The sequence below is a fragment of the Urocampus carinirostris genome, chromosome 7 (genome assembly GCF_059441175.1).
Source record: "Urocampus carinirostris isolate Australia breed hairy pipefish chromosome 7, RoL_Ucar_1.0, whole genome shotgun sequence".
In the NCBI taxonomy this organism is placed as follows: domain Eukaryota; kingdom Metazoa; phylum Chordata; class Actinopteri; order Syngnathiformes; family Syngnathidae; genus Urocampus; species Urocampus carinirostris.
In genome coordinates, this window is record NC_142355.1 from 29,957,757 (window position 1) to 29,981,928 (window position 24,172).

General features: G+C 40.3%; 1 protein-coding gene and 11 non-coding genes across 12 annotated transcripts in view; 11 read left to right on the forward strand and 1 right to left on the reverse strand.

The window, feature by feature from the left end:
• The first annotated feature begins 3,400 nt into the window (after positions 1-3,400).
• trnay-gua (transfer RNA tyrosine (anticodon GUA)) lies at positions 3,401-3,487 on the forward strand. Its single transcript is given in 2 exon segments — positions 3,401-3,437; positions 3,452-3,487. It is a non-coding gene; the product is annotated as a tRNA-Tyr (tRNA).
• Positions 3,488-3,778: 291 nt separating this feature from the next.
• On the forward strand, positions 3,779-3,865 carry trnay-gua (transfer RNA tyrosine (anticodon GUA)). The gene is given in 2 exon segments: positions 3,779-3,815; positions 3,830-3,865. It is a non-coding gene; the product is annotated as a tRNA-Tyr (tRNA).
• A 102-nt stretch (positions 3,866-3,967) lies between these two features.
• trnay-gua (transfer RNA tyrosine (anticodon GUA)) lies at positions 3,968-4,054 on the forward strand. Its single transcript is given in 2 exon segments — positions 3,968-4,004; positions 4,019-4,054. It is a non-coding gene; the product is annotated as a tRNA-Tyr (tRNA).
• Positions 4,055-4,156: 102 nt separating this feature from the next.
• Positions 4,157-4,243, forward strand: trnay-gua (transfer RNA tyrosine (anticodon GUA)). The gene is given in 2 exon segments: positions 4,157-4,193; positions 4,208-4,243. It is a non-coding gene; the product is annotated as a tRNA-Tyr (tRNA).
• A 102-nt stretch (positions 4,244-4,345) lies between these two features.
• Positions 4,346-4,432, forward strand: trnay-gua (transfer RNA tyrosine (anticodon GUA)). Its single transcript is given in 2 exon segments — positions 4,346-4,382; positions 4,397-4,432. It is a non-coding gene; the product is annotated as a tRNA-Tyr (tRNA).
• Positions 4,433-4,534: 102 nt separating this feature from the next.
• On the forward strand, positions 4,535-4,621 carry trnay-gua (transfer RNA tyrosine (anticodon GUA)). Its single transcript is given in 2 exon segments — positions 4,535-4,571; positions 4,586-4,621. It is a non-coding gene; the product is annotated as a tRNA-Tyr (tRNA).
• Positions 4,622-4,723: 102 nt separating this feature from the next.
• trnay-gua (transfer RNA tyrosine (anticodon GUA)) lies at positions 4,724-4,810 on the forward strand. The gene is given in 2 exon segments: positions 4,724-4,760; positions 4,775-4,810. It is a non-coding gene; the product is annotated as a tRNA-Tyr (tRNA).
• Positions 4,811-4,911: 101 nt separating this feature from the next.
• Positions 4,912-4,998, forward strand: trnay-gua (transfer RNA tyrosine (anticodon GUA)). The gene is given in 2 exon segments: positions 4,912-4,948; positions 4,963-4,998. It is a non-coding gene; the product is annotated as a tRNA-Tyr (tRNA).
• Positions 4,999-5,666: 668 nt separating this feature from the next.
• On the forward strand, positions 5,667-5,753 carry trnay-gua (transfer RNA tyrosine (anticodon GUA)). Its single transcript is given in 2 exon segments — positions 5,667-5,703; positions 5,718-5,753. It is a non-coding gene; the product is annotated as a tRNA-Tyr (tRNA).
• Positions 5,754-6,044: 291 nt separating this feature from the next.
• Positions 6,045-6,131, forward strand: trnay-gua (transfer RNA tyrosine (anticodon GUA)). Its single transcript is given in 2 exon segments — positions 6,045-6,081; positions 6,096-6,131. It is a non-coding gene; the product is annotated as a tRNA-Tyr (tRNA).
• A 1,986-nt stretch (positions 6,132-8,117) lies between these two features.
• On the forward strand, positions 8,118-8,204 carry trnay-aua (transfer RNA tyrosine (anticodon AUA)). The gene is given in 2 exon segments: positions 8,118-8,154; positions 8,169-8,204. It is a non-coding gene; the product is annotated as a tRNA-Tyr (tRNA).
• Positions 8,205-11,028: 2,824 nt separating this feature from the next.
• pik3c2a (phosphatidylinositol-4-phosphate 3-kinase, catalytic subunit type 2 alpha) overlaps positions 11,029-24,172 on the reverse strand; it is a 40,586-nt gene continuing 27,442 nt past the window's right edge. Inside the window, exons 12-33 of the mRNA XM_088340538.1 lie at positions 23,894-24,016; positions 23,644-23,811; positions 23,455-23,566; positions 20,804-20,946; positions 18,924-19,115; positions 18,753-18,846; positions 18,594-18,688; positions 17,166-17,346; positions 16,493-16,597; positions 16,317-16,409; positions 15,932-16,061; positions 15,712-15,848; positions 14,356-14,525; positions 14,128-14,284; positions 13,764-13,873; positions 13,051-13,258; positions 12,844-12,968; positions 12,478-12,595; positions 12,328-12,409; positions 12,112-12,218; positions 11,912-12,037; positions 11,029-11,506 (exon numbers count right to left, since the gene is read on the reverse strand). Coding sequence (XP_088196664.1) covers positions 11,324-11,506; positions 11,912-12,037; positions 12,112-12,218; positions 12,328-12,409; positions 12,478-12,595; positions 12,844-12,968; positions 13,051-13,258; positions 13,764-13,873; positions 14,128-14,284; positions 14,356-14,525; positions 15,712-15,848; positions 15,932-16,061; positions 16,317-16,409; positions 16,493-16,597; positions 17,166-17,346; positions 18,594-18,688; positions 18,753-18,846; positions 18,924-19,115; positions 20,804-20,946; positions 23,455-23,566; positions 23,644-23,811; positions 23,894-24,016 — 2,959 coding nt within the window. The 3' untranslated portion in view covers positions 11,029-11,323. The remainder of the gene's footprint in view (positions 11,507-11,911; positions 12,038-12,111; positions 12,219-12,327; positions 12,410-12,477; positions 12,596-12,843; positions 12,969-13,050; positions 13,259-13,763; positions 13,874-14,127; positions 14,285-14,355; positions 14,526-15,711; positions 15,849-15,931; positions 16,062-16,316; positions 16,410-16,492; positions 16,598-17,165; positions 17,347-18,593; positions 18,689-18,752; positions 18,847-18,923; positions 19,116-20,803; positions 20,947-23,454; positions 23,567-23,643; positions 23,812-23,893; positions 24,017-24,172) is intronic.

Genomic DNA, 24,172 nt, shown 5'->3' on the forward strand with positions numbered 1-24,172 from the left:
TACTCTTGAGTGCAAATTACATTTGAAACATGAATAAAAAAATATCTCACCATGGCAGTTTAATATTTACAGATTTTTTAAACACAATAACAGATAAATTGTCATATCAACAAGTGAAATGAAATGAAATGAAATAATCTGCATTTATATAGCGCTTTTCAAGTCAATGACTTCCCGAAGCGCTTTACAGTGTGCTTCACATTTCCCAATAGCGGCCTTGTATTGCAGCCATGTAAGACGCTAACCTGCTTATTGGGGGTATTAGGGGTTCAGTGTCTTACCCAAGGACTCTTCGACATGTAACACGGACAAGCCGGGATTCAAACTGGGATCCTCGATCCCAAGACGAGCGCTCTACCTCCTGAGCGACTGCCGCCCCCAAGTTTAGGGCTCATTTAATTTTTTGGGGTTTGAACAATTTTATTGACACTATTAACAGCAAATAAACAATGTGAGGTTTGAACAATTTTTCTCGACAATCTTAACAGCAATTAAGCATATTCACAATTTAGTGATTCACAATTTCGTTATATCTGACAATATGACGTTTTAACAATTTTATCGACACTTTTAACAGCAATTAAATACTTCTTGGTTTGGTTTTGGGGGTTTTTAGCAAATAAACAATGTGAGGTTTGAACAATTTTTCTTGACAATCTCAACAGCAATCAAGCATATTCACAATTTCGTGACGTTTTAACAAATATGACAGTAACCATAAATGTTGATTGGCACACCTCTCTCTCTCTCTCTCTCTCTCTCTCTCGCTTGGCGACCCGGGGACAGGACCCGCGGTGGTGATGTGCGCACTGGCGGTGTAGCGCGCTTTGTGCGTACCCTACAGTCCAACCCTGCAGGCTTTCACTCCAAAATAATAAACAAACATATTCCCCTCAATGAAAAATGATGACTTGTCCGCATTAGTGTGATGGGTGAACCTGAGATCTGGAGTGCAGGACAAAGGCCAGGTTTGGCTCAATGGCAGTAGTATTGATGCACAAGATGTCTCGTAAGTGAGAGTCCGATAGCTGTGTCCTCACATGGCTCTTATTTAAGTTCATAACCGAGAATGTCTTCTCACACAAATTTGTCGACCCAAACAAGCTTAGCATTTTCTTACCAAATGCTCGAATCTCTGGAAACCTGTCCTCATTCAGCGGCCGGTAAAAGTTGGCGAGAGTAAGCTGCTGGTGCTGACCACGGATCTCTGCGTCACACTGCAGTTCAATGACCTCCAGCTGCACATGGTCTGGAACATAATCTGTGTCCACAGAGAAAGGCGAGGAAAAAAGAGTGATCTCCTTCTCGATTGCTGCAAAGTCCTGAAAGCGTTGCTTAAACTCTTCAGCCAGAGATGAAATATCTGACGCGTACGTCCTTGTTTGCACACTGACATCGCTCCGTGGGAATCTGGCCATGATTTCTTGCAGCGCTGGAAAGTTTGCAGTGCTGGGCTGGGTCGACGACAGGTGTCTTTCAAACAGTTGCAGCCTGATTCCAAAGGCCTTGACATGTGAATATAGTTGGCTTATGACTGCATCTGGTTCTTGGAGACTGGTGTTGAGGACATTAAGATGCTTTGTAATGTAAACTAGAATCCCCAAATCAGCCAGCCAAATAGGGTCACTTTGTTCTCCCATAGTTTGTCCTTTTTCAGCCAAAAACTCACCAATTTCTTGCCTAAGTGAGTAGAAGCGTGTCAGTGCAGAACCCCGACTGAGCCATCTCACATCATTGTGATAGACAACACCTCCATATTCCGCATGAATCTCGCTGAGAAACTGTTGGAACTGACGGTGGCATAGCGCTATGGAGCGGATAATTGATTTTATCACCGGTCCCATAACATGTTCGTATCGGAGATGTTTAGCACAGAGAACTCACTGATGATGATGCAATGGAGTTTTACAGCTTTCCCTCCTTCTTCACTTACTTTGTTACTTATTAGTGTTTCTAATCCGCGTTGTTTGCCAGTCATCGATGGCGCGCCATCCGTAATTATCCCATAAATTATATTCCACGGGAGTTACATGTTATCCACAGAAGAGAATATATCTGTTCCCCTGTTTGATTTTTCAGGCTCTGTAGGTCAAGTAGTTCTTCAATAATATTAATTTCATTCCTCCTCTCAAATAAACAAGTAACTGAGCAGTATCAGAGGTGTCTGTGCTTTCATCACAAGCTAGTGAAAAAAAGTTAAACTTGACCACGGGCTGCATTTGGCCCCTGGGCAAGACTTTAGACATGTCTGACATTCTGCATTAAGCTCAGTTGGCAGAGCAGAGGACTGTAGTGACTGATGCTGACATCCTAAGGCCGCTGGTTCATCTCCGGCTCGAAGGACGCATTTTAGAAGTCCATAGTTTGCTCACGACGACATACTGTATTTAAATTTTGGCTAATATTAATTCCGATAAATTCCAGTAAAACTAAGGAAAAGCATACCTTTTGATAGCTCAGTTGGCAGAGCGGCCGGCTGTAGTGAGTGATGCTGATATCCTTAGGTCGTTGGTTCAACTATGGCTCGAAGTATGCATTTTAGAAGTCCATAATTTGTTAACGACTGCTCTCGTTATACGAAATGCTTCATTTACATTTTGGCTATTACTAGTTCCGATAACTCCTACTAGAATATTTAAACTGCATACCTTTCGAGAGCTAGGTTGGCAGGGCAACCGGCTGTAGTGACTGATGCTGATATCCTTAGGTCGTTGGTTCAACTCCGGCTCGAAGGATGCATTTTAGAAGTCCATAGTTTGCTCACGACTTCGTACTGCATTTAAATTTTGGCAAATATCAATGCTGATAAATTCCATTAAAACTATCATGTAGGATACCCTTCGATAGCTCAGTTGGGAGAGCGGAGGACTGTAAGGACGAGTGCTGATATCACTAGATCGCTGGTTCAACTCCGGCTTGAAGGATGCATTTTAGAAGTCCATAGTTTACTCACGACTTCATACTTCATTTAAATGTTGGCTAATATAAATTCCGATAACGGCCAGTAAAACTATTGAATGGTATACCCTTCGATACCTCAATTGGCAGAGCGGAGGACTGTAGTGACTGATGCTGATAACTTTAGGTGTCTGGTTCAATTCCGGTCTTGAAGGATGCATTTTAGAAGTCCATAGTTTTCTCACGACTTCGTACCCATTTAAATTTTGCTAATATTACGCGATAACATCCAGTAAAACTCATCAAAGTTATACCTCTTGATAGCTCAGTTGGCAGAGCGGAGGACTGTAAAGACTGATGGTGATATCCCTAGGTCGCTGGTTCAACTCCGGCTCGAAGGATGCATTTTATAAGTCCATAGTTTGCTCACGACTTCATACCGATTTAAATTTTGGCAAATATCAATGCCGATAAATTCCAGTAAAACTAACAAATCGGATACCCTTCGATAGCTCGGTTGGAAAAGCGGAGGACTGTAGAGACTGATACTGATATCCTTAGGTCGCTGGTTCAACTCCGGCTTGAAGGATGGATTTTAGAAGTCCATAGTTTGCTCATGACTTCATACTGCATTTAAATTTTGGCAAATATCAATGTCGATAAATTCCAGTAAAACTAGGAACTGGGATTCCCTTTGATAGCTCAGTTGGCAGAGCGGAGGACTGTAGAGACTGATACTGATATCCTTCGGTCACTGGCTCAACACCGGCTTGAAGGATAGATTTTAGAAGTCCATAGTTTGCTCACGACTTCATACTGCTTTTAAATTTTGGCAAATATCAATGCCGATAAATTCCAGTAAAACTACTGAATAGAATACCCTTCGATAGCTCAGTTGGCAGAGCGAAGGACTGTAGAGACTGATGCTGACATCCTTAGGTCGCTGGTTCAACTCCGGCTCGAAGGCTGCATTTTAGAAGTCCATAGTTTGCTCACGATTTCATACTGCTTTTAAATTTTGGCAAATATCAATGCCGATAAATTCCAGTAAAACTACTGAATGGTATAACCTTCGATAGCTCATTTGGCAGAGCGAAGGACTGTAGAGACTGATGCTGACATCGTTAGGTCGCTGGTTCAACTCCGGCTCGAAGGATGCATTTTAGAAGTCCATAGTTTGCTCACGACTTCATACTGCTTTTAAATTTTGGCAAATATCAATGCCGATAAATTCCAGTAAAACTACTGAATAGAATACCCTTCGATAGCTCAGTTGGCAGAGCGAAGGACTGTAGAGACTGATGCTGACATCCTTAGGTCGCTGGTTCAACTCCGGCTCGAAGGATGCATTTTAGAAGTCCATAGTTTGCTCACGACTTCATACTGCTTTTAAATTTTGGCAAATATCAATGCCGATAAATTCCAGTAAAACTACTGAATAGAATACCCTTCGATAGCTCAGTTGGCAGAGCGAAGGACTGTAGAGACTGATGCTGACATCCTTAGGTCGCTGGTTCAACTCCGGCTCGAAGGCTGCATTTTAGAAGTCCATAGTTTGCTCACGATTTCATACTGCTTTTAAATTTTGGCAAATATCAATGCCGATAAATTCCAGTAAAACTACTGAATGGTATAACCTTCGATAGCTCATTTGGCAGAGCGAAGGACTGTAGAGACTGATGCTGACATCGTTAGGTCGCTGGTTCAACTCCGGCTCGAAGGATGCATTTTAGAAGTCCATAGTTTGCTCACGACTTCATACTGCATTTAAATTTTGGCAAATATCAATGCCGATAAATTCCAGTAAAACTACTGAATGGTATAACCTTCGATAGCTCATTTGGCAGAGCGAAGGACTGTAAAGACTGATACTGACATCGTTAGGTCGCTGGTTCAACTCCGGCTCGAAGGATGTATTTTAGAAGTCTATAGTTTGCTCACGACTTCATACCGATTTAAATTTTGGCAAATATCAATACCGATAAATTCCAGTAAAACTATCAAGAGGGATACCCTTCGATAGCTCAGTCGGCAGAGCGGAGGACTGTAGAGACTGATTCTGATATCCTTAGGTCGCTGGTTCAACTCCGGCTCGAAGGATGGATTTTAGAAGTCCACAGTTTGCTCACGACTTCATACTGCAATTAAATTTTGGCAAATATCAATGCCGATATATTCCAGTAAAACTAACAAGTGGGATACCCTTCGATAGCTCAGTTGGCAGAGCGGAGGAGTGTAGAGATTGATACTGATATCCTCAGGTCGCTGGTTTAACTCCGGTTCGAAAGATGCATTTTCGAAGTCCATAGTTTACTCACGACTTCATACTTCATTTAAACTTTGACTAATATTAATACCGATAACGGCCAGTAAAACTGATAAATGGTTTTCTGTTCGATAGTTCAGTTGGTAGAGCGGAGGACTGTAGGGACTGGTACTGTTATCCTTAGGTCACTGGTTCAACTCCAGCTCGAAGGATGCATTTTAGAAGTCCATAGTTTACTCACGACTTCATACTTCATTTAAATATTGGCTAATATTAATACCGATAACGGCCAGTAAAACTATTGAATGGTATACCCTTCGATACCTCAATTGGCAGAGCGGAAGACTGTAGTGACTGATGCTGATATCCTTATGTCGCTGGTTCAACTCCGGCTCGAAGGATGCATTTTAGAAGTCCATAGTTTGCTCACGACTTCATACCGATTTAAATTCTGGCAAATATCAATGCCGATAAATTCCAGTAAAACTAACAAGTGGGATACCCTTCGATAGCTCAGTTGGCAAAGCGGAGGACTGTAGAGATTGGTACTGATATCCTTAGGTCGCTGATTCGATTCCGGCTCGAAGGATGAATTTTAGAAGTCCACAGTTTGCTCACGACTTCATATTGTATTTAAGTTTTGGCAAATATCAATGCCAATATATTCCAGTAAAACTGACAAGTGGGATACCCTTCGATAGCTCAGTTGGCAGAGCGGAGGACTGTAGGGACTAGTACTGATATCCTTAAGTCGATGGTTCAACTCCCGCTCGAAGGATGCATTTTAGAAGTCCATAGTTTACTCACGACTTCAAACTTCATTTAAATTTTGGCTAATATTAATACCGATAACGGCCAGTAAAACTATTGAATGGTATACCCTTCGATACCTCAATTGGCAGAGCGGAGGACTGTAGTGACTGATGCTGATATCCTTAGGTCGCTGGTTCAACTCCGGCTCGAAGGATGGATTTTAGAAGTCCATAGTTTGCTCACGACTTCATACCTATTTAAATTCTGGCAAATATCAATGCCGATAAATTCCAGTAAAACTAGTGAATGGTATACCCTTTGATTGCTCAGTTGGCAGAGCGAAAGACTGTAGGGAAGGACTGTAGCGACTGATACAGACATCTTTAGGTCGCTAGTTCAACTCCGGCTCCAAGGATGTAATTTAGAAGTCCATAGTTTGCTGATGACTTCATACTTCATTTAAATTTTGGCTGATATTAATACCGATAACGGCCAGTAAAACTGATAAAAGTTATACTGTTTGCTAGCTCAGTCAGTAGAGCAGAGGACTGTAGGGACTGGTACTGATATCCTTAGGTCGCTGGTTCAACTCCGGCTCGATTGATGGATTTTAGAAGTCCATAGTTTGCTCACGACTTCATAATGCATTCAAATTTTGGCAAATATCAATGCCGATAAATTCCAGTAAAACTAATAAGTGGGATACCCTTTGATAGCTGAGTTGGCAGAGCGGAGGACTGTAGAGACTGATACTGATATCCTTAGGTCACTGGTTCAACTCCGGCTCCAAGGATGTAATTTAGAAGTCCATAGTTTGCTGATGACTTCATACTTCATTTAAATTTTGGCTAATATCAATACCGATAAAGGCCAGTAAAACTGATAAATGGTTTATTTTTGATAGTTAGGTTGGTAGAGCGGAGGACTGTTGGGACTGGTACTTATATCCCTAGGTCGCTGGTTCAACTCCGGCTTGAAGGATGCATTTTAGAAGTCCATAGTTTGCTCACGACTTCATACTGCATTTAAATTTTGGCAAATATCAATGCCGATAAATTCCAGTAAAACTAACAAGTGGTATACCCTTCGATAGCTGAGTTGGCAGGGCGGAGGACTGTAGAGACTGATACTGATATCCTTAGGTCATTGGTTCAACTCCGGCTTGAAGGATGCATTTTAGAAGTCCATAGTTTACTCACGACTTCAAACTTCATTTAAATTTTGGCTAATATTAATACCGATAACGGCCAGTAAAACTATTGAATGGTATACCCTTCGATACTTCAATTGGCAGAGCGGAGGACTGTAGTGACTGATGCTGATATCTTTAGGTCGCTGGTTCAACTCCGACTCGAAGGATGGATTTTAGAAGTCCATAGTTTGCTCACGACTTCATACCTATTTAAATTCTGGCAAATATCAATGCCGATAAATTCCAGTAAAACTACTGAATGGTATATCCTTCGATAGCTCAGTTGGCAAAGCGGAGTACTGAAGAGATTGCTACTGTTATCCTTAGGTTGTTGGTTCAATTCCGGATCAAAGGATGGATTTTAGAAGTCCACAGTTTGCTCACGACTTCATACTGCATTTAAATTTTGGCAAATATCAATGCCGATAAATTCCAGTAAAACTACTGAATGGTATATCCTTCGATAGCTCAGTTGGCAGAGCGGAGGACTGTAGTGACTTGTACTGATATGCTTAGGTCACTGGTTCAACTCCGACTCGAAGGATGCATTTTAGAAGTCCATAGTTTACTCATGACTTCATACTTTATTTAAATTTTGGCTAATATTAATACCGATAACGGCCAGTAAAACTGATAAATGGAATACTGATCAATAGTTCAGTTGGTAGAGCGGAGGACTGTAGGGACTGGTACTGATATCCTTAGGTCACTGGTTCAACTCCGCCTCGAAGGATGCATTTTAGAAGTCCATAGTTTACTCACGACTTCATACTTTATTTAAATTTTGGCTAATATTAATACCGATAACGGCCAGTAAAACTATTGGATAGCTCAGTTGGTAGAGAGGAGGAATGTAGAGATTGATACTGATTTCCTCAGGTCGCTAGTTCAACTCCGGCTCGAAGGATGCATTTTAGAAGTCCATAGTTTGCTCACGACTTCATACCTATTTAAATTCTGGCAAATATCAATGCCGATAAATTCCAGTAAAACTAGCAAGTGTGATACCCTTCGATAGCTCAGTTGGCAGAGTGGAGGACTATAGAGATTGATACTGATATCCTTAGGTCGCTAGTTCAATTCCGGCTCGAAGGATGGATTTTAGAAGTCCATAGTTTGCTCACGTCTTCATACTGTTTTTAAATTTTGGCAAATATCAATGCCGATAAATTCCAGTAAAACTAACAAATCGGGCACCCTTCGATAGCTCATTTGGCAAAGCGGAGTACTGTAGAGATTGGTACTGTTATCCTTAGGTTGCTGGTTCAATTCCGGCTCGTAGGATGGATTTTAGAAGTCCACAGTTTGCTCACGACTTCATACTCCATCTAAATTTTGGCAAATATTAATGCCGATAAATTCCAGTAAAACTACTGAATGGTATACCCTTCGATAGCTCAGTTGGCAGAGCAGAGTACTGTAGAGACTGATACTGATATCCTTAGGTCACTGGTTCAACTCCGGCTCGAAGGATGGATTTTAGAAGTCCACAGTTTGCTCACGACTTCATACTGCATTTAAATTTTGGCAAATATCAATGCCGATAAATTCCAGTAAAACTACTGAATGGTATACCCTTCGATAGCTCAGTTGGCAGAGCAGAGTACTGTAGAGACTGATACTGATATCCTTAGGTCACTGGTTCAACTCCGGCTCGAAGGATGGATTTTAGAAGTCCATAGTTTGCTCATGACTTCATACTGATTGAAATTTTGCTAATATTATGCCGATAACTTCTGGTAAAACTAGTGAAAGGTATACCCTTCGATTGCTCACGACTTCATACTGCATTTAAATTTTGGCAAATATCAATGCCGATAACTTCCAGTAAAACTAATAAAAGGTGCATTGTCGATAGCTCAGTTGGCAGAGCGGAGGACTGTAGTGACCAATGCCGAAATCCTTAAATCGCTAGTTCAACTCCGGCTCGAAGGATATATTTTAGAAGTCCACAGTTTGATCAGGTTTGCTTACCTCCTGCTAAATACTCTTTTTAAATTTTTGCGATTACTAGTGCGGATACTTCCCAGTAAAATGCTTGAACACTATACCCTTCGAATATATATGCACATTATTTTGAAAGAGTACCGCTTCGATCCGATCTTTCTGGATTGTTTAACAACAAGGGTAACAGTGTAGCTGACTAAGAACACCTGAGTAGCCTGTGCACTGCTTGTAAGAATGTATCCCCAGTAATAGGTCATTGTGATTCTCTAGGAAAGTTTATTCCAAACTAACTTTTGGTCAAGAGCGTAGTTTTGGCATGGACTGAGGGGACGTGTCGCTACTAATGGTGTTGTTAATGATATTTTGTCCATCAATACTTTTAAAAAAAATTCAAATTGCAATTCCCAATTGCATCTCCCCAGTTGTGAACCTTCCGCATGTGTGCTTTCATATTCGAGGATTTAATCAATCACATTTCAGCCATTTGTCCTCACTAGGCTCAGAAATCTGCCTGGAGCCATTCACAAAAGAAATCAAAAGACTGTGTCTCATAACATCATTCTTCAAGAAAGCCATTAAATCAGCAAATCAGATTTCGAGTTGGCTTTTGAACACCAGCTAGCTGGTTTTGAGTAACGTCACCGGTTCCACAAAATATTTTGTCCACAAACTTTCAGCCTAAAGGTTAGATCTTAAGCCTGAACTGGACCAGAATTTCTGTCCGGTCGGGCCTAAAATGTCAATGATGACCTTCCGGTCGAGCTTCTCGACTACTATTATCCACCATCATTGTACTGTTTATTTAGTGTTGTTTAACTTCAATTTTATTACAAGACAGGCTTCATGTTTTGCACGTCCCGTTGTCTAAAACAGTTATGTCCAAACAAGAACCAAATTACCATGAATGTATGTACAGTTTGTATTTATGAGTTATCAAACTACCAGTATTTTAATTTTATATTATATAACTCTGAAAATAATAAGTCAGGGCTGCAACAGACTTTACAGAAGAGACAGAAACCCTGGTTTGGTTTCGTCTCAATAGTTCAGGGTGTCGCCCGTCCACTGCCCGAAGATAGCTGGGTTGGGCTCCAGCGCCCCCGGGACCCTACTGAGGATAAGCGGTGCAGATAATGGATGGATAAAACCACTTGCACTTAGACAACAATTCCTTCACTAAACATTTCAGAAAGGTCATAAAGATCATGGGTTAACAATACGAGCGAATCAATGACAAATCTTAATTTTTTGTTCAAAAGACATTTAATTTGCTTCAGGAAATTACAGTCCACACACTGATCAGTTGGGGGGGATGTTATGTCACCAATTAAGAATAAATAACTGGCCGTGTTAACACAATCTCTCTCTTTATACAGACACTGAAAGACGAGAGCAATATGGGGTTAATGAGTATTAAGTCACCGTGCCATTTTCATAAATCATTGTCATAATAAGTGAATTGATTTACATAGGGGAGGAAAACATTAACATTTGGGAGTTTTCCCTTTTGTTCTGTTGTGTAAAAAGTGCTGATCGGGAGAAAAAACCCAGAACATTCCAAGTGAACATGTAGGCACTGCAAGTGAAGCCACAAACACCCCCCAAAGTGTGCTATCTTGCATTGACAGCTTGTGTGCAATTCGTGGAATCCCACTTTTCACCCTTTAAAAAAACAATAGAAAATCCAGGATTTTCCAGGATTACTTTTTGTAATGTTCCGAAAAATTGACCTGGCTGTAAGGCCGCAATAACTGATTGTTAAGGCAACTGTTAAAGAGTGAGGATTTGTGTGCTCTATTAAATTTGGTACATTTTGGGGGTGGCCGAGGGTATTAAATTGAATTTGTGTAGAAAAAAACTGCAAAATTGTAATTTAATAACTGAAATCTGGTGAGTAAAACTAACCAAAAGCATCTGCTGTTACAACAGCAAATTTGATATTTTCAGAGAGTGCCGTGGTTCCTTCCCTGAAGTCTGCTGTGTCCAACTACCCTAAAGTGTCCGCGAGAAAAGCAGCAAACTGTGATGCTCTCAGTGAAGCAGAACATGTAATAAAATAGAAAAAAAACTTGCAAAGACCTTAAAAAATATAAGTGTCTATCTCCGTCTCTATATTAATTCTTGTGAAAGTGAACAGTTTTGGTCCTCTAATATCAAAAATGTACAAAACATTACATCTTGTTGTTAAAGTTTAGGAGGTGAGACAAAAAAAAAAAAAACGATTGTTTTGTCACAGAAACAGTCCAGGTGGAAGTTTTTCTCTTTTCTTAGTAGTAAGGCACGGCTGCAAGCTTGTACCACTTGACCGTCTCCTTGGCCAGGTCGAAGTCTTTGAGGCGAAGCGTGATGCCACCCAGGAAGTAGTTCTCGCGTAAAGACTCGGCGCTCAGGACGCTGAGTTGCAGCTCTCGCAGGCTCAACGTTTCTTTGCTGTAGCCGCTGTACACAAGCTGAGGGGCAAATAAAGGCAGATTCTTATTACATTCAAACTGCATCAAAGAAAGGCGTTATATTTCCTTATGTAACAAAAGGACAGAGTTCTGAACTCCAAAGCAGTGTCTGAAATAAGGCCTGCCCGGACGCCCAGGGCGTGCATCCTTTACGTCGGGCGTACAACTTACAAAACTTATCTGCCCGGGTGGCCAACAACTTTTTCAAGATCTATCTATATTTATTTTAATCTTTATGATTTAATTTTTTTTTTTTTTTTTTAATTTGTATACATTTTTTCCCCCTGTATTTCTTTTAACGATTGCGGGGTTCTAGTCACAGCTTCAGTCCTTTTATTTGATTTTATTAAATGTTTAGTATATTTAATATTGAAAATTTAATCTTCATCAATAAAGTTTTCTCACCATCTCATTGAAGGTCGGGTTCCTGGTTTTTCTTGAGATCTTAGTCTTCCGCTTGGAGGTCTTGTGCTGATCTGGAAGCAGGTATGTTTTGACATACGGGTTTGGATCTGCCCCTTCTTCAGACACCTGAATCGAAACAGCAAGGACAACTTGTGAGAAGAGAAGTAACACATTCAAGTATTATGTTTGATTTGGTTTACCAGATCTCGGATATGCATGACCATGATGAAGAGGGTGCTGTTCCTGTATGAGATAGACAGTTTGACTTCTCCTTCAACACGGCCAGAAGTTGGACTTAATGGTGGCTCTGCAAGAGGTAGTATATCTTCAGTACATCATGGACAAAATAGTGATCAAACCAGCAGCACTCAGCAAAGCGAGACAAACAAATTCATCCTCTGATCAGAATTTCTTACCAGGAGCTCTTTGGGTCGCGTCTAAACCTTCCGTCTTGTCGTCCCGGGCCACCGGATGAAAGAAGGTGTAAATCAAGTCGCACTGAAAAGAAAAAACGTATTTCACCTCTAGACAAAAGCTTACAGAGGTGTGTCCATGCATAAGTGTACCTGTGTGACCTCAGTTGAGCTCCTCATTAAGTTATGGACGTAGTTGTTCAGCTCCAGCTTCCTCTTAGCCGCAACCTCCTTGATGTGGGTGCGGCCCAGCACCATTTTACTTGGGAAACTAAAGCAGGAAAAATAACATGATTAATTTGTCAACGTTGATTTTGCAGTATACCCTTCAGCCACACGGGGAGGCTGATTATCCTTTTACTATCCCTTAAATTCATCGACAACAAAATTTTCCACGCGAAATGGGAGTTTTAGGATCTCGATATTGCCACTCTTTTCTCCAGCTTCTCCCCATATACAAAAACAACGTTTAAAACAACTAATTCAATTGAATGTAATAATTTGACAGTGGAGGAATACCTTGGCAACTTCCAGAGGGGGAAGAGGATAGTGAGTTTATTGTGGAGTTCCTGAAACTCATCAAAAGTGCGGAAGATAAATTGCGGATCATTCTGTCCTTCCCGGAGTAATCTCACTACGTACGTCTGTGCAAGGGGAAAAGAATAACACATTAAGTCGTTAAACCGTATGCAGGAACCTACATCCCCCACCCAAATGAAAACATACATAGTATTTGTCAGGGTTGTATCTCTTCTGAAAGGAGAAAATGGAGGCATGGACGATACGGCCCTCCTGCTTCATGGTGTACGTCTTGGGCGAAAAGGACAAGATGGGCTCGTCGTTGGCCGGTAACCCCGAGAAGCGGAGCTGAGCCAGATTGTGAATGAAGAAGTTGAACTTTGTGGCAACGCTGCCCAGGCTGGACTCAATCAGTCTGTAGTAAAGGCATCAAGACGTTAACCAAATTAGTTTTTATTGTAAACCTACAAAACACAATTACAAGTGAAAATATATACATTATTTTATTTGCACGGGTTTTGATTGCACTACTTAGGCAAAACCTGTTTGAAGAAGTGACACTATTCCGAGTACATGAGCTGGGGGTTATCAAATTTGTATAAAAGGTATTTTCACACTGCACGCTTTTAGCATACACATGACAATTATTTTTATAGTGCAATAGTGGTACTAGCAATAGATGACCAAAGGAAAAAAGTGGGCTTTAATTGAAGTTTTTTTTTTTTTAATTTATCAATATTGATTGGACAGAAAATTCCAACAATATCACGCAATATCTAATAATGGGCATTTAAATAACAATAAGTGTGTCCATACTTAGAGAAAACAATTTGAAACAGGCCAATGGGAATACAACATAAAACCATATTTCTTTTACAATGGCACAGGTTCATTGTTTATCGAGTTAAATTCCCAAATACCTGGTAAAGAAAATGGTGGCCTCTGCATCACTGTTGTGCGGCTGCAGCGCATCATAAACGTATTTCAAGTCCTGAGAGCCGGTCAGCTCTGGAAGCCCCGATGAAGTCATCTGAGATGGGACAAAATGAAAGTGCTCAGTTAAAATCACAAAAACATAATTATGGGCAAATTTTATGACACAATGGAGCACATATTATTTTTAGCTTCATTTCTCCATAAAAATAGCAGAATTGCTTTGCATTGTTGTCAAAATAAACTAAGAAACAATAAACTGACATTTTATCTCCTTCTAAAGCCAGGCTTATAATCCACTCTGGAAAGCTGGTAAATGCAATGATTTCTTTGTAATAAGCAAACGTTTACCAATGAAAGTAAATTGAGAAATAGGCCAGAGTTCTTGCGAATGAGATTGTAGGCTTGACAGCAGAGGTCAACAAACAGCTGGAAGCGACTGGTAGGACGTTCACCGCCATTAATGACGTACGCCATGTCAGAGGTCAGCACAAACGGTGCTCGGTCCCTAGTAGAAAACAAGACAAAAATCAGCAAACAAAAATAAATGTCCACCCCACGTAATTCCCTCAGAGGTACCTTTTGAAGCTTCCAAACATCTGGGCGTGGCCGAGGAACTTGCCAAAGTCGATGTGGAACATGTGGCCCGTGGAGCGCAGCATGATGTTGTCATTGTGGCGATCGCAGATTCCCAGCACGTAGGTGGCCACGCAGCATCCGGCACAAGAATAGATGAAGTTTTCGGACGCCTGTCGTGTGGGGAAGACGATTGTGAGCAAGAAATAAGACAAGCGTAATAACATCGGACCACGTTTGGCGCAGCGTCGTGCGTTTTATATTTGATAGCGCAACGTGCTGATATTTTATTAAAAATAAAGGGCTGCGTTGTATGGGCGAAAATAAAAACCCAATTTGTGTTATTCTAGTTCAGGGGCTGGAAAACGTTTTGAGTCGCGGGATGCATTAGGTTAAAAATTTGTCCGAAAGACCGAGAAACAGGAGGAAAAAATACAACGGAATGGTTTAATTTTTTTTGTATTTGCCGTTACAGTGTCTCAAATCCAATACACCTCAATAATTAAATGAAGAAAAAAAGAAACACTAGGGACAAGATTTGCAAAAGAACAGCAGCAAAGTGACAAAAACAGCAATTTTTAGTAATACTTTATTTACCTTTTTATGGATTGTGTATATATTTAAACCATTTTCGGTTGGTTGGCGAGATTAACAAGTCTGACAAGCCACATAACACCCGTGGTCCATAGTTTGCCAAGGTCAGATCTAGATGAATATGAATTTGAGCATTAAACCCCACTAAACATTTGTTTAAAGAAACGTTAGTCGATTACAAATAAATCGTTTGCAAAATATTCAGCTAAGAAATATTTTGGAATCAGTTTTTAATAAAAAGGTAACAGTAATAAAAAGACAAAAAAACAACTACCCATACCTTGTGACTATTATACTTATGCATTACAATTAACTATTTACAAATTAATGTCTTCTAATGACCGCCAGTTTTGAGTTAGTAAAAAAAAATACTAACCTCAATTTAGCTAATTTGTGAATAGATTTAATATAATGATAAAATGAATCAAATTAATTGAATTAATTTCCAAGCCATATCTAAACGTAGCATTGAGAGTATGGTTGTTGTTGTTTTTTGCAAGAACTATGACAACTTTTCATGTCCATAGTGCCTAGGATTTTTTAATTTACTAGTTACAAACTAATGTTTGATAATCAGCATGAGCTTTGAGTGATTCAACTCTTACATTTTGTCATTAAAGTCCCTAATTCAATAGATTTAGAATTGAGTTTTTAAAATCTACAAATTATTCCAGAAAATTATTTACTTAACTTTAAAAGGAACTCTTTACAAATATAAGAAAAACATGGATAGGGCTACAATAAGAATTTAAAACTCATGCACACCTTCTCATACTCATCCTCGGCCGGGTTGTACTTGCGCAACCACTCGGCCAGCGGTTTGTCCTTAAAGGAGCCGGTGACTCCATACTCCACCTGGATCTTTCGCAAGGTGTCAGAGGATGGCACCAACTCCACCATGCCTGCCAACAACATCTCAACCCTTAAGCCTTTTGGAAGCGTGAAAAGTATTATCAATTTTGGTTGCATGGCTTGCGTTTGGTACCTTTGTCCTTGCCGGTGGAGATGCATTTAAAGTTTACAATGCGAAGGTCCAGTCCTTCTTGCAGCCAGATGCGGTCCATGATTCGGATCATCTGCAGTGCCAACATGTCCTGCCTCAGGTCTTCTCCGACCTAACAGTCAAATAATTAAAGGTGGATTTCGATGGCAAGCTAAAGTCTCAGATTCAGATATTTTTCCTTTTCTAGTTCTATAAATTAATCCTCCATTATAACATTGTAAGTTCCAAGAAAATGAATGTGGTTGAAAAGAAAAGCTCTTCGAGAAACATAATGCTGTTATTTCAAAGTCTGCCGCAAGAACCAAAGATATGATATTTGAAACGGCATTTAGCATCCAGCATGTTTTTTCAAGTGTGTGTGTTCTACCTTGAACATAACATTGATCTCCTCCCCAAGTGGGTCAGCATTAACCAAAGCCAGCTTGAGTGGAAGAGCGTTTGAGTTGAAGAAGGAGCAGGCCTGCCCATACAAACAACTTTTATTTATTTGACATTCAAGTAAAATGTCTACAAACACATTCCTTCTGCGTGTACGTGTATTACTTTGATGTTGAGTTCCTTGGCCACCAAACTGGGGAAGAGGGGAAGTCGGCAGCTACTTCTCTGGAAAAAGTTCTGAACGCTTTCAAGGCCTTCCAAAAGAGCCACCTGTACACACAACCACATATGGGAGAGTAGTTAAAATGTGTTTAAAATAGGGTTGAAAAAAAGTCTTATAAGGTTAGAATTGGAATTGTCATTGATATCAACGTTGTGAAACAACGTATGGAACGAGATTAGACATGGCACTCATAACATAAAACATGTAATACAGAGACTTTGAAGAGAAAAATATAAAGACTATCAGGATGAATAGGTAAAAGAATAACATAGTGCTTAGTGCTAAGTTATAATAAGCATCCAATGAAGAATGGTGCATTGTAACAATAGTGCAATGTAAATAAGCGCAATAACATTTAGCAGCAGCAATTTTAAAAATTGCCATTTAATTTTAACAATTACATTTAAAAAGATGCTCACTCGATGCTAGCCCACGAAACTTATCAAGAAGCATTCAACTACAGATTGGTAAAAATGAACTGAGATGGAGTAACAAATTACTTTAAACTTTGATACATTGCACAATCGGGAGTAAAATGTATGGTCAACGCAAACCATTTGACTGTAGTTTCAATTCACAATGGGATACGAACTTAATCCATTTGGACGGACATACCTGTCTCGTAGACCCGCTGGCCTGTCTCACCCTCTCGGCCACAGCCCCAAGTATTGTGACTAGCTGAGTTTGCTTCTCCAGCTCGGCACGTAGTTTGGTCCCGCAAAGGCACAGCAGAGCGCCGAGGATGCGCTCATAACGCCGCCCCCATGTCGCATCTTGCACAGCGTCCTTAAGCAGCCTATCACGTAAAGAAGACACGTCCCAAAAAATATTTAAACCGTACCAGAATATCATACACGAAAATGAGCTTTATTAAAAACGCATTTTAAATAAGATAATGTTTTGTATTGTTCTAAAAATTGAACAGTATTCATTGTTTTGGGGTTGTAGCCAATTTGAAGCAGGTCTCTTTTACACTGCTGCTCAGAATACTTTTGCAGTGTTTCTCAACCTCTTTTCATTGATGCAGCCCTCAAGAAACCTATTTTCAGCCATGTGCACCCAGTGCTTCTTTGAAAATGTTTGATATTGTCCGTTACGCGCATACACATGAAAACATTTTGCCATAATTAAGATAAGATAATTTTCTATAGTTTTTTTCCATCCTGTTTAATGTCTAGTTTATTATTCTATTCTATTTCACTGTATTTTAACTGATTTTTCTAGAAAAATAACATGTTTAACAAACATTTTCTGTACTTTATTGTACAACAAAAAAATTAAAACAGGATTTTAGTGTGATATAAAACCAAGTTTGAAATACAGTAAAATATCCATCCATCCATCAATTATCTGCACCGCTTATCCTAAGTAGGGTCGCGGGGGTGCTGGAGCCCATCCCAGCTGTCTACGGGCAGTGGGCAGGGGACACCCTGAACTGGTTGCCAGCCAGTCGCATGGCACACAGAGGGACAGACAACTCACTCGCTCATTCACACCTAGGGTCAATTTGGACCGGCCAATTAACCTGACGTGCATGTCTTTGTAATGTGGGAGGAAACCGGAGTGCCCGGAGGAAACACACACAAGCATGGGGAGAACATGCAAACTCCACACAGGAAGGTTCGATCTCATGAACTTAGAACTGTGCCGCACAGCCGCTACCCACTGCGCTGGCGTGCTAAAGTAAAATATGAATATACAAAAAATGAAAATTACATTAGTTCAAAAATAAAATGTTAACACATTTTTCTTAGAATAAGTTAAATTACAACAAAAAAGAAAACCCCAAAATAAAGAAAATTAAACACCATTATGAAAATATATTCATTGTAATTTGTTGTTTTAAAATGACGTGTACCAATTTCCAACCAGGTCAGGGTGTCCCCTGATCGTGCCTGAAGATGGGCTCCAGCACCCCGTGACTCTACTGAGGATAAGCGTTGAAGACAATGGATGGCTGGATGTACCAATGTCCTTGAATATTAGCTCTCTCTCTCTCATGCAGTTTCATAATAAACGTGCGTATCCCTTTTTCGAGCTCACCAGTAGAGGTAGTGTGCAATGTTGATGTTGCCAATTGATCTGGAAAGCAGCAGCATGACGAGGGCACTTTTCAGGTGACTCTCAAACTTTAAAGCCTGTGAAAGAATAACAAAATTAGATGAGGTGCAAAAGGTGCAGGTTGTGTTTTAACAGCTGTACCTGCACTAACTGCGGAAGGTAGTCGGCCAGTTCATCATCAGTACTTTTCTCAACCCAGCTGACTGCCACTCGCCTCACCTCAGTGTCAGCAAACCTACACACAGAAATTTAATGGTTTTAATCAAAACCACAGTCATGTACAGGATATATAAACAGGAAATAGACATATACTTGGAGTCGAGCAGTTCCAGTGCAGTTACAGGTGGCAGAGGGGGCCAGTGGTGAAGCAACGAGTGGATATGAGCTATGCTGGCCCAGTCCCAACTGGGGGCACTGGCCAGTACCTTGGGTAGGCTGCTAGGGTGATCCCTCCGACAATGGAGCTGGTGGTCCCAGAGCAACTGGTGGTCAGCTCGCCTTAACCTGCAATATGATTGGGGCTGTGTTACCACAATTAGATGCAATGTTCCTTTTTTAAGTCTTTAAAAAGTATCTCCACATTTCTTACAACATGCAAATTGTGAGGAAATAGTACATGTTTTTGCATAAACTCTATATACCATATTTTCACAAGCACAAGGTGCACATAAAAAGTATCAGATTTTCTTCAAATTGTACAGCACACCAAATTGTGTGGCGCACCCTGTGTCATGTAAGGCGTCAGACGTAGCTGGGGCCACCATGAGGCTGCTAATGGTGAGGAGGGTGTCACCTCTAGAGGGTGAAGTGTGATAAAAGAGTGGCTGAGGGATGTGTATGTAAAAAGACCATTTTTTTCCCACGCATCACCCTTGCTCTTGATCTGTGACTCTACGCGTGCCCATATCGCAGCCGAAAAAAACCCCCACAAAATAAAGGTTAAGCAAAGGAACTCTGTGCTTGCTGTCATCCAGGGTGGCCTGAAAAAAGAACTTCAATCGCTGGACATCGGTGTGAACCAGCCGTTCAAAGTGAGGCTGCAAGTGGTGTAGGAACGATAGATGATTGATGGACACCACAGTCTCACAAAGAGTAGACAGCAGCATTGGGCGGGTTACGCCACAATTTGAAAATGGATTCTCGCCCCATAGATGTCTGTTGTTCGAGCTTTACGCGAAAGCCGGCATCATTTCAGAGGAGCCGCACAGCACGGGGAGAGCACGAACTGATCTTTGTTTTTTTCAGAAGGCCGAGACTATGCGGCCATAAACAAGAGCAGGCAAAGACGCCTTTTGTTCCCATGACGTAAACCAAGAAAAGATGACAACCAACTGATTTTGTTGCAGGGGCAAATAATATTTCACTTCTGACATGTAATGAAAACAATTCCTGATCATTAAAGTGAGTTGATTATCTTAACCAGGTTTAGGGATCAATAATTTCATTATTTTTACCGAATTTCTTTCACCGTTCCTGTTTTCAAAGATTGCTGGGCCCTGTGTCAACAACGTCCTTAGTTTGTTAGTATTAAACACGGGCATTTTTTATTTGTGTGATTATTTTCCTTCTGGGCTGATCAATCATTATCCAAATCATTGGACTAAAAAAATCGATAATTTAAAGCTAAAATTAAAATATGTTTGGATTATTGCTTTATTCATAATAAATGCTAAAGACAAAATGAGACTATGTCGAAATATTTTGAGTGGGAAACCGTTAGCACTAGCTGCTGGCCGAATTCAAACTAGCTTTTGAATTAAATAAATATAGTTTAAAGCAATTTCTCTACAGCTGTTTAAACGAATCCAATAAGAATTTACCATTTAGGCGAGACAAATTGTACTGGTGCACCTCCCGGGATAAAGTGTATACAACACTCCAGGGATCACGTGAGCACCAAAATACAAAGAGAGCAAACACAAAAGAATTGTTCCCACATGGGCCAGAGGCACAAATGGAAAAAAAACAGTGGCAGGCAGTAAGAGCCTAATAAGAGTGCAGGCTGTGTTGGACTGCCAGTTTTTGTTTTGGGTGAGTTAAGAGACTTAATTACTTAAAAAAAGGTATTTGTGTAAATGGAAAAAAAAATCCCAATTTATAAATTAACCCAAAGCTAAGTAAGCACGAATAAATAGTTTTTTTGGTCATAGTTAGTAATTTATAGTTATCCTTTAAAAATGCAGTTCCTCTACCCAAAATTGGACGCTCGGCTGCAGATCTTCTCCAACTTGCGCCGGAGGTCAGGATCAAGCTCTTCCCTGGGGTTGGGCTCTAGATTGGGAGGCTCCGGAGGTCCCACATACAAAACATCCAGTGCAGAGTTGGGAAAATCTACCTAAAAACAAAACACTCAAGTTAGACAAACCATTGGGGAGAATCCAATATGACCCACAACATTCTTTTCTTTATTTTGTATCCCACTAAACATTTAAAAATTCTCCTTTGATGATAACCGCATTATTCCAGCATTTGTTGCCAATTGAATTGCTTAATTCAAACAAGGCATGTCAAACATACGTCCCGCGGGCTGGATCCAGCCCATTGGATGATTTAATCCAGCCTGCTGTTATAATACGAAGCAAATCACCAAGTCATTTATATAAAAAGTTATGACTTTTAAAAAAATAATAATAAATAATAAATGCAAACCAAATGCTCTCTCTGGCATTTGTATATATATATATATATATATATATATATATATATATAGCATGGTGAGCTGGTTCAGGTGTAAAAATGCAATCACTCAACTATCAGAATAAACCGGTTAAGAAATTAAATGGCAAACATGAAATTCTTTTTCCGCATTGTTTGTAAATACATGTACAGGGAGTGCAGAATTATTAGGCAAATGAGTATTTTGACCACATCATCCTCTTTATGCATGTTGTCTTACTCCAAGCTGTATAGGCTCGAAAGCCTACCAATTAAGCATATCAGGTGATGTGCATCTCTGTAATGAGAAGGGGTGTGGTCTAATGACATCAACACCCTATATCAGGTGTGCATAATTATTAGGCAACTTCCTTTCCTTTGGCAAAATGGGTTTAGAAGAGGGACTTGACAGGCTCTGAAAAGTCAAAAATAGTGAGATATCTTGCAGAGGGATGCAGCACTCTTAAAATTGCCAAGCTTCTGAAGCGTGATCATCGAACAATCAAGCGTTACATTCAAAATAGTCAACAGGGTCGCAAGAAGCGTGTAGAAAAACCAAGGCGCAAAATAACTGCCCGTGAACTGAGAAAAGTCAAGCGTACAGCTGCCAAGATGCCACTTGCCACCAGTTTTGCCATATTTCAGAGCTGCAACATTACTGGAGTGCCCAAAAGCACAAGGTGTGCAATACTCAGAGACATGGCCAAGGTAAGAAAGGCTGAAAAACGACCACCACTGAACAAGACACACAAGCTGAAACGTCAAGACTGGGCCAAGAAAAATCTCAAGACGGATTTTTCTAAGGTTTTATGGACTGATGAAATGAGAGTGAGTCTTGATGGGCCAGATGGATGGGCCCGTGGCTGGATCGGTAAAGGGCAGAGAGCTCCAGTCCGCCTCAGACGCCAGCAAGGTGGAGGTGGGGTACTGGTATGGGCTGGTATCATCAAAGATGAGCTTGTGGGGCCTTTTCGGGTTGAGGATGGACTCAAGCTCAACTCCCAGTCCTACTGCCAGTTTCTGGAAGACACCTTCTTCAAGCAGTGGTACAGGCAGAAGCCCGCATCCTTCAAGAAAAACATGATTTTCATGCAGGACAACGCTCCATCACACGCATCCAAGTACTCCACAGCGTGGCTGGCAAGAAAAGGTCTAAAAGAAGAAAAACTAATTACATGGCCTCCTTGTTCACCGGATCTGAACCCCATAGAGAACCTGTGGTCCCTCATCAAATGTGAGATTTACAAGGAGGGAAAATAGTACACCTCTCTGAACAGTGTCTGCTAGGCTGTGGTTGCTGCTGCACGCAATGTTGATCGTGAACAGATCAAAGCACTGAATCCATGGATGGCAGGCTTTTGAGTGTCCTTGCAAAGAAAGGTGGCTATATTGGTCACTGATTTGTTTTTGTTTTTGAATGTCAGAAATGTATATTTGTGAATGTTGAGCTGTTATATTGGTTTCCCTGATGAAAATAAATAATTGAAACGGGTATACATTTGTTTTTTGTTAAGTTGCCTAATAATTATGCACAGTAATAGTCACCTGCACACACAGATATCCTCCTAAAATAGCTAAAACTAAAAAAGCCCCACTCCAACTTCCAAAATATTCAGCTTTGATATTAATGAGACTTTTGGGTTCATTAAGAACATGGTTGTTGTTCAATAATAAAATTAATCCTCAAAAATACAACTTGCCTAATAATTCTGCACTCCCTGTATTGTGTTATAAGAGATATGTTGTCTTCCATGATTATAATTTGAAGGTTACTAATGTATGGTGAATGATAAAGCACAATTCTGAAAAACAAAGCAAAAAATTTGGAGTTGACATTCTTTTACTGATCGGGCCCGCCACAGAACAGAAAATCTAGATCGAGCCCAAGAGCCAAGCAGAGATCGACATCCTCAATTTAAACACATTTTTCAGGTACATCAAATGTGTGCCAAACTATAAATCTAATAAAATCATGAGTAAAATTTACTGTATAATATAAAACATTTTTATTGAACAATAAGTGAATAAATAAAAAGAACATTTACGAAATGATAATACAATTAAAAAATAAAAAATACTGAAACAATGTATAATGAGATTATGATTAATAGTAAATGACTGAGGTCATAAATTCCTAAATTGAATAAAATGCTATGGCAACTACAATTCTATAACTCATCTTGCTAACCTGCAGAACAATTCTCTCGGCCGGCATCTTTTTACGACCTCCTGCAGAGCCAGCAGCAGGTCCTAGCAGTGATGCCCACAAACACAACAAGCGGGTGCCTCTGGCTAGAACCCTGTGGAACACAATCGGTCTCAAATCATCCATAAATCCAGGATTTAGGAATTTATCTGTGACTAAAATATTTCCTACCGTCGGAAATCAAAGAGTGGCATCGATACTTTGCCCAGCATCTCTGGGGGTTTCCTCTGTTTATTGGAGTCCGGGGAACCTCCAGCATTTTGGTTGAGCACGCCGTACAAGGTTAAGCCCAGAATGGACTCCAGTGGAAGCACTGCAACGGCGATGGGAAAATTGATCCTGAAAGGAAGGGATGAAACAGCCATTGTTGTGGTGAGAATTTGAATATAATCCCAAGAAATATAAAATAATCGCTACTTACAACTCATCCCATTTTATGTGGTAGAAGTAGCTCTTGTAGGTGCCAACTCGCTTTGACTGCACTGGCTTGAAGAGATTCTTGCCGTTGTGGGTCAGGGAACACACCAGGAAGTATTTTTCGTAACTGTAAAGCATGACATTGCAGATCAGGATATTATTGAACTGATTATGTTGCTTCTTATTTATCTACCTGAATCAAAAAGACCGTTAGGCTTAGTTAACTTTTTAGCAGTCAGTGACAACAATTATGCCATAAAAAATGAATATAGACACCATGGCT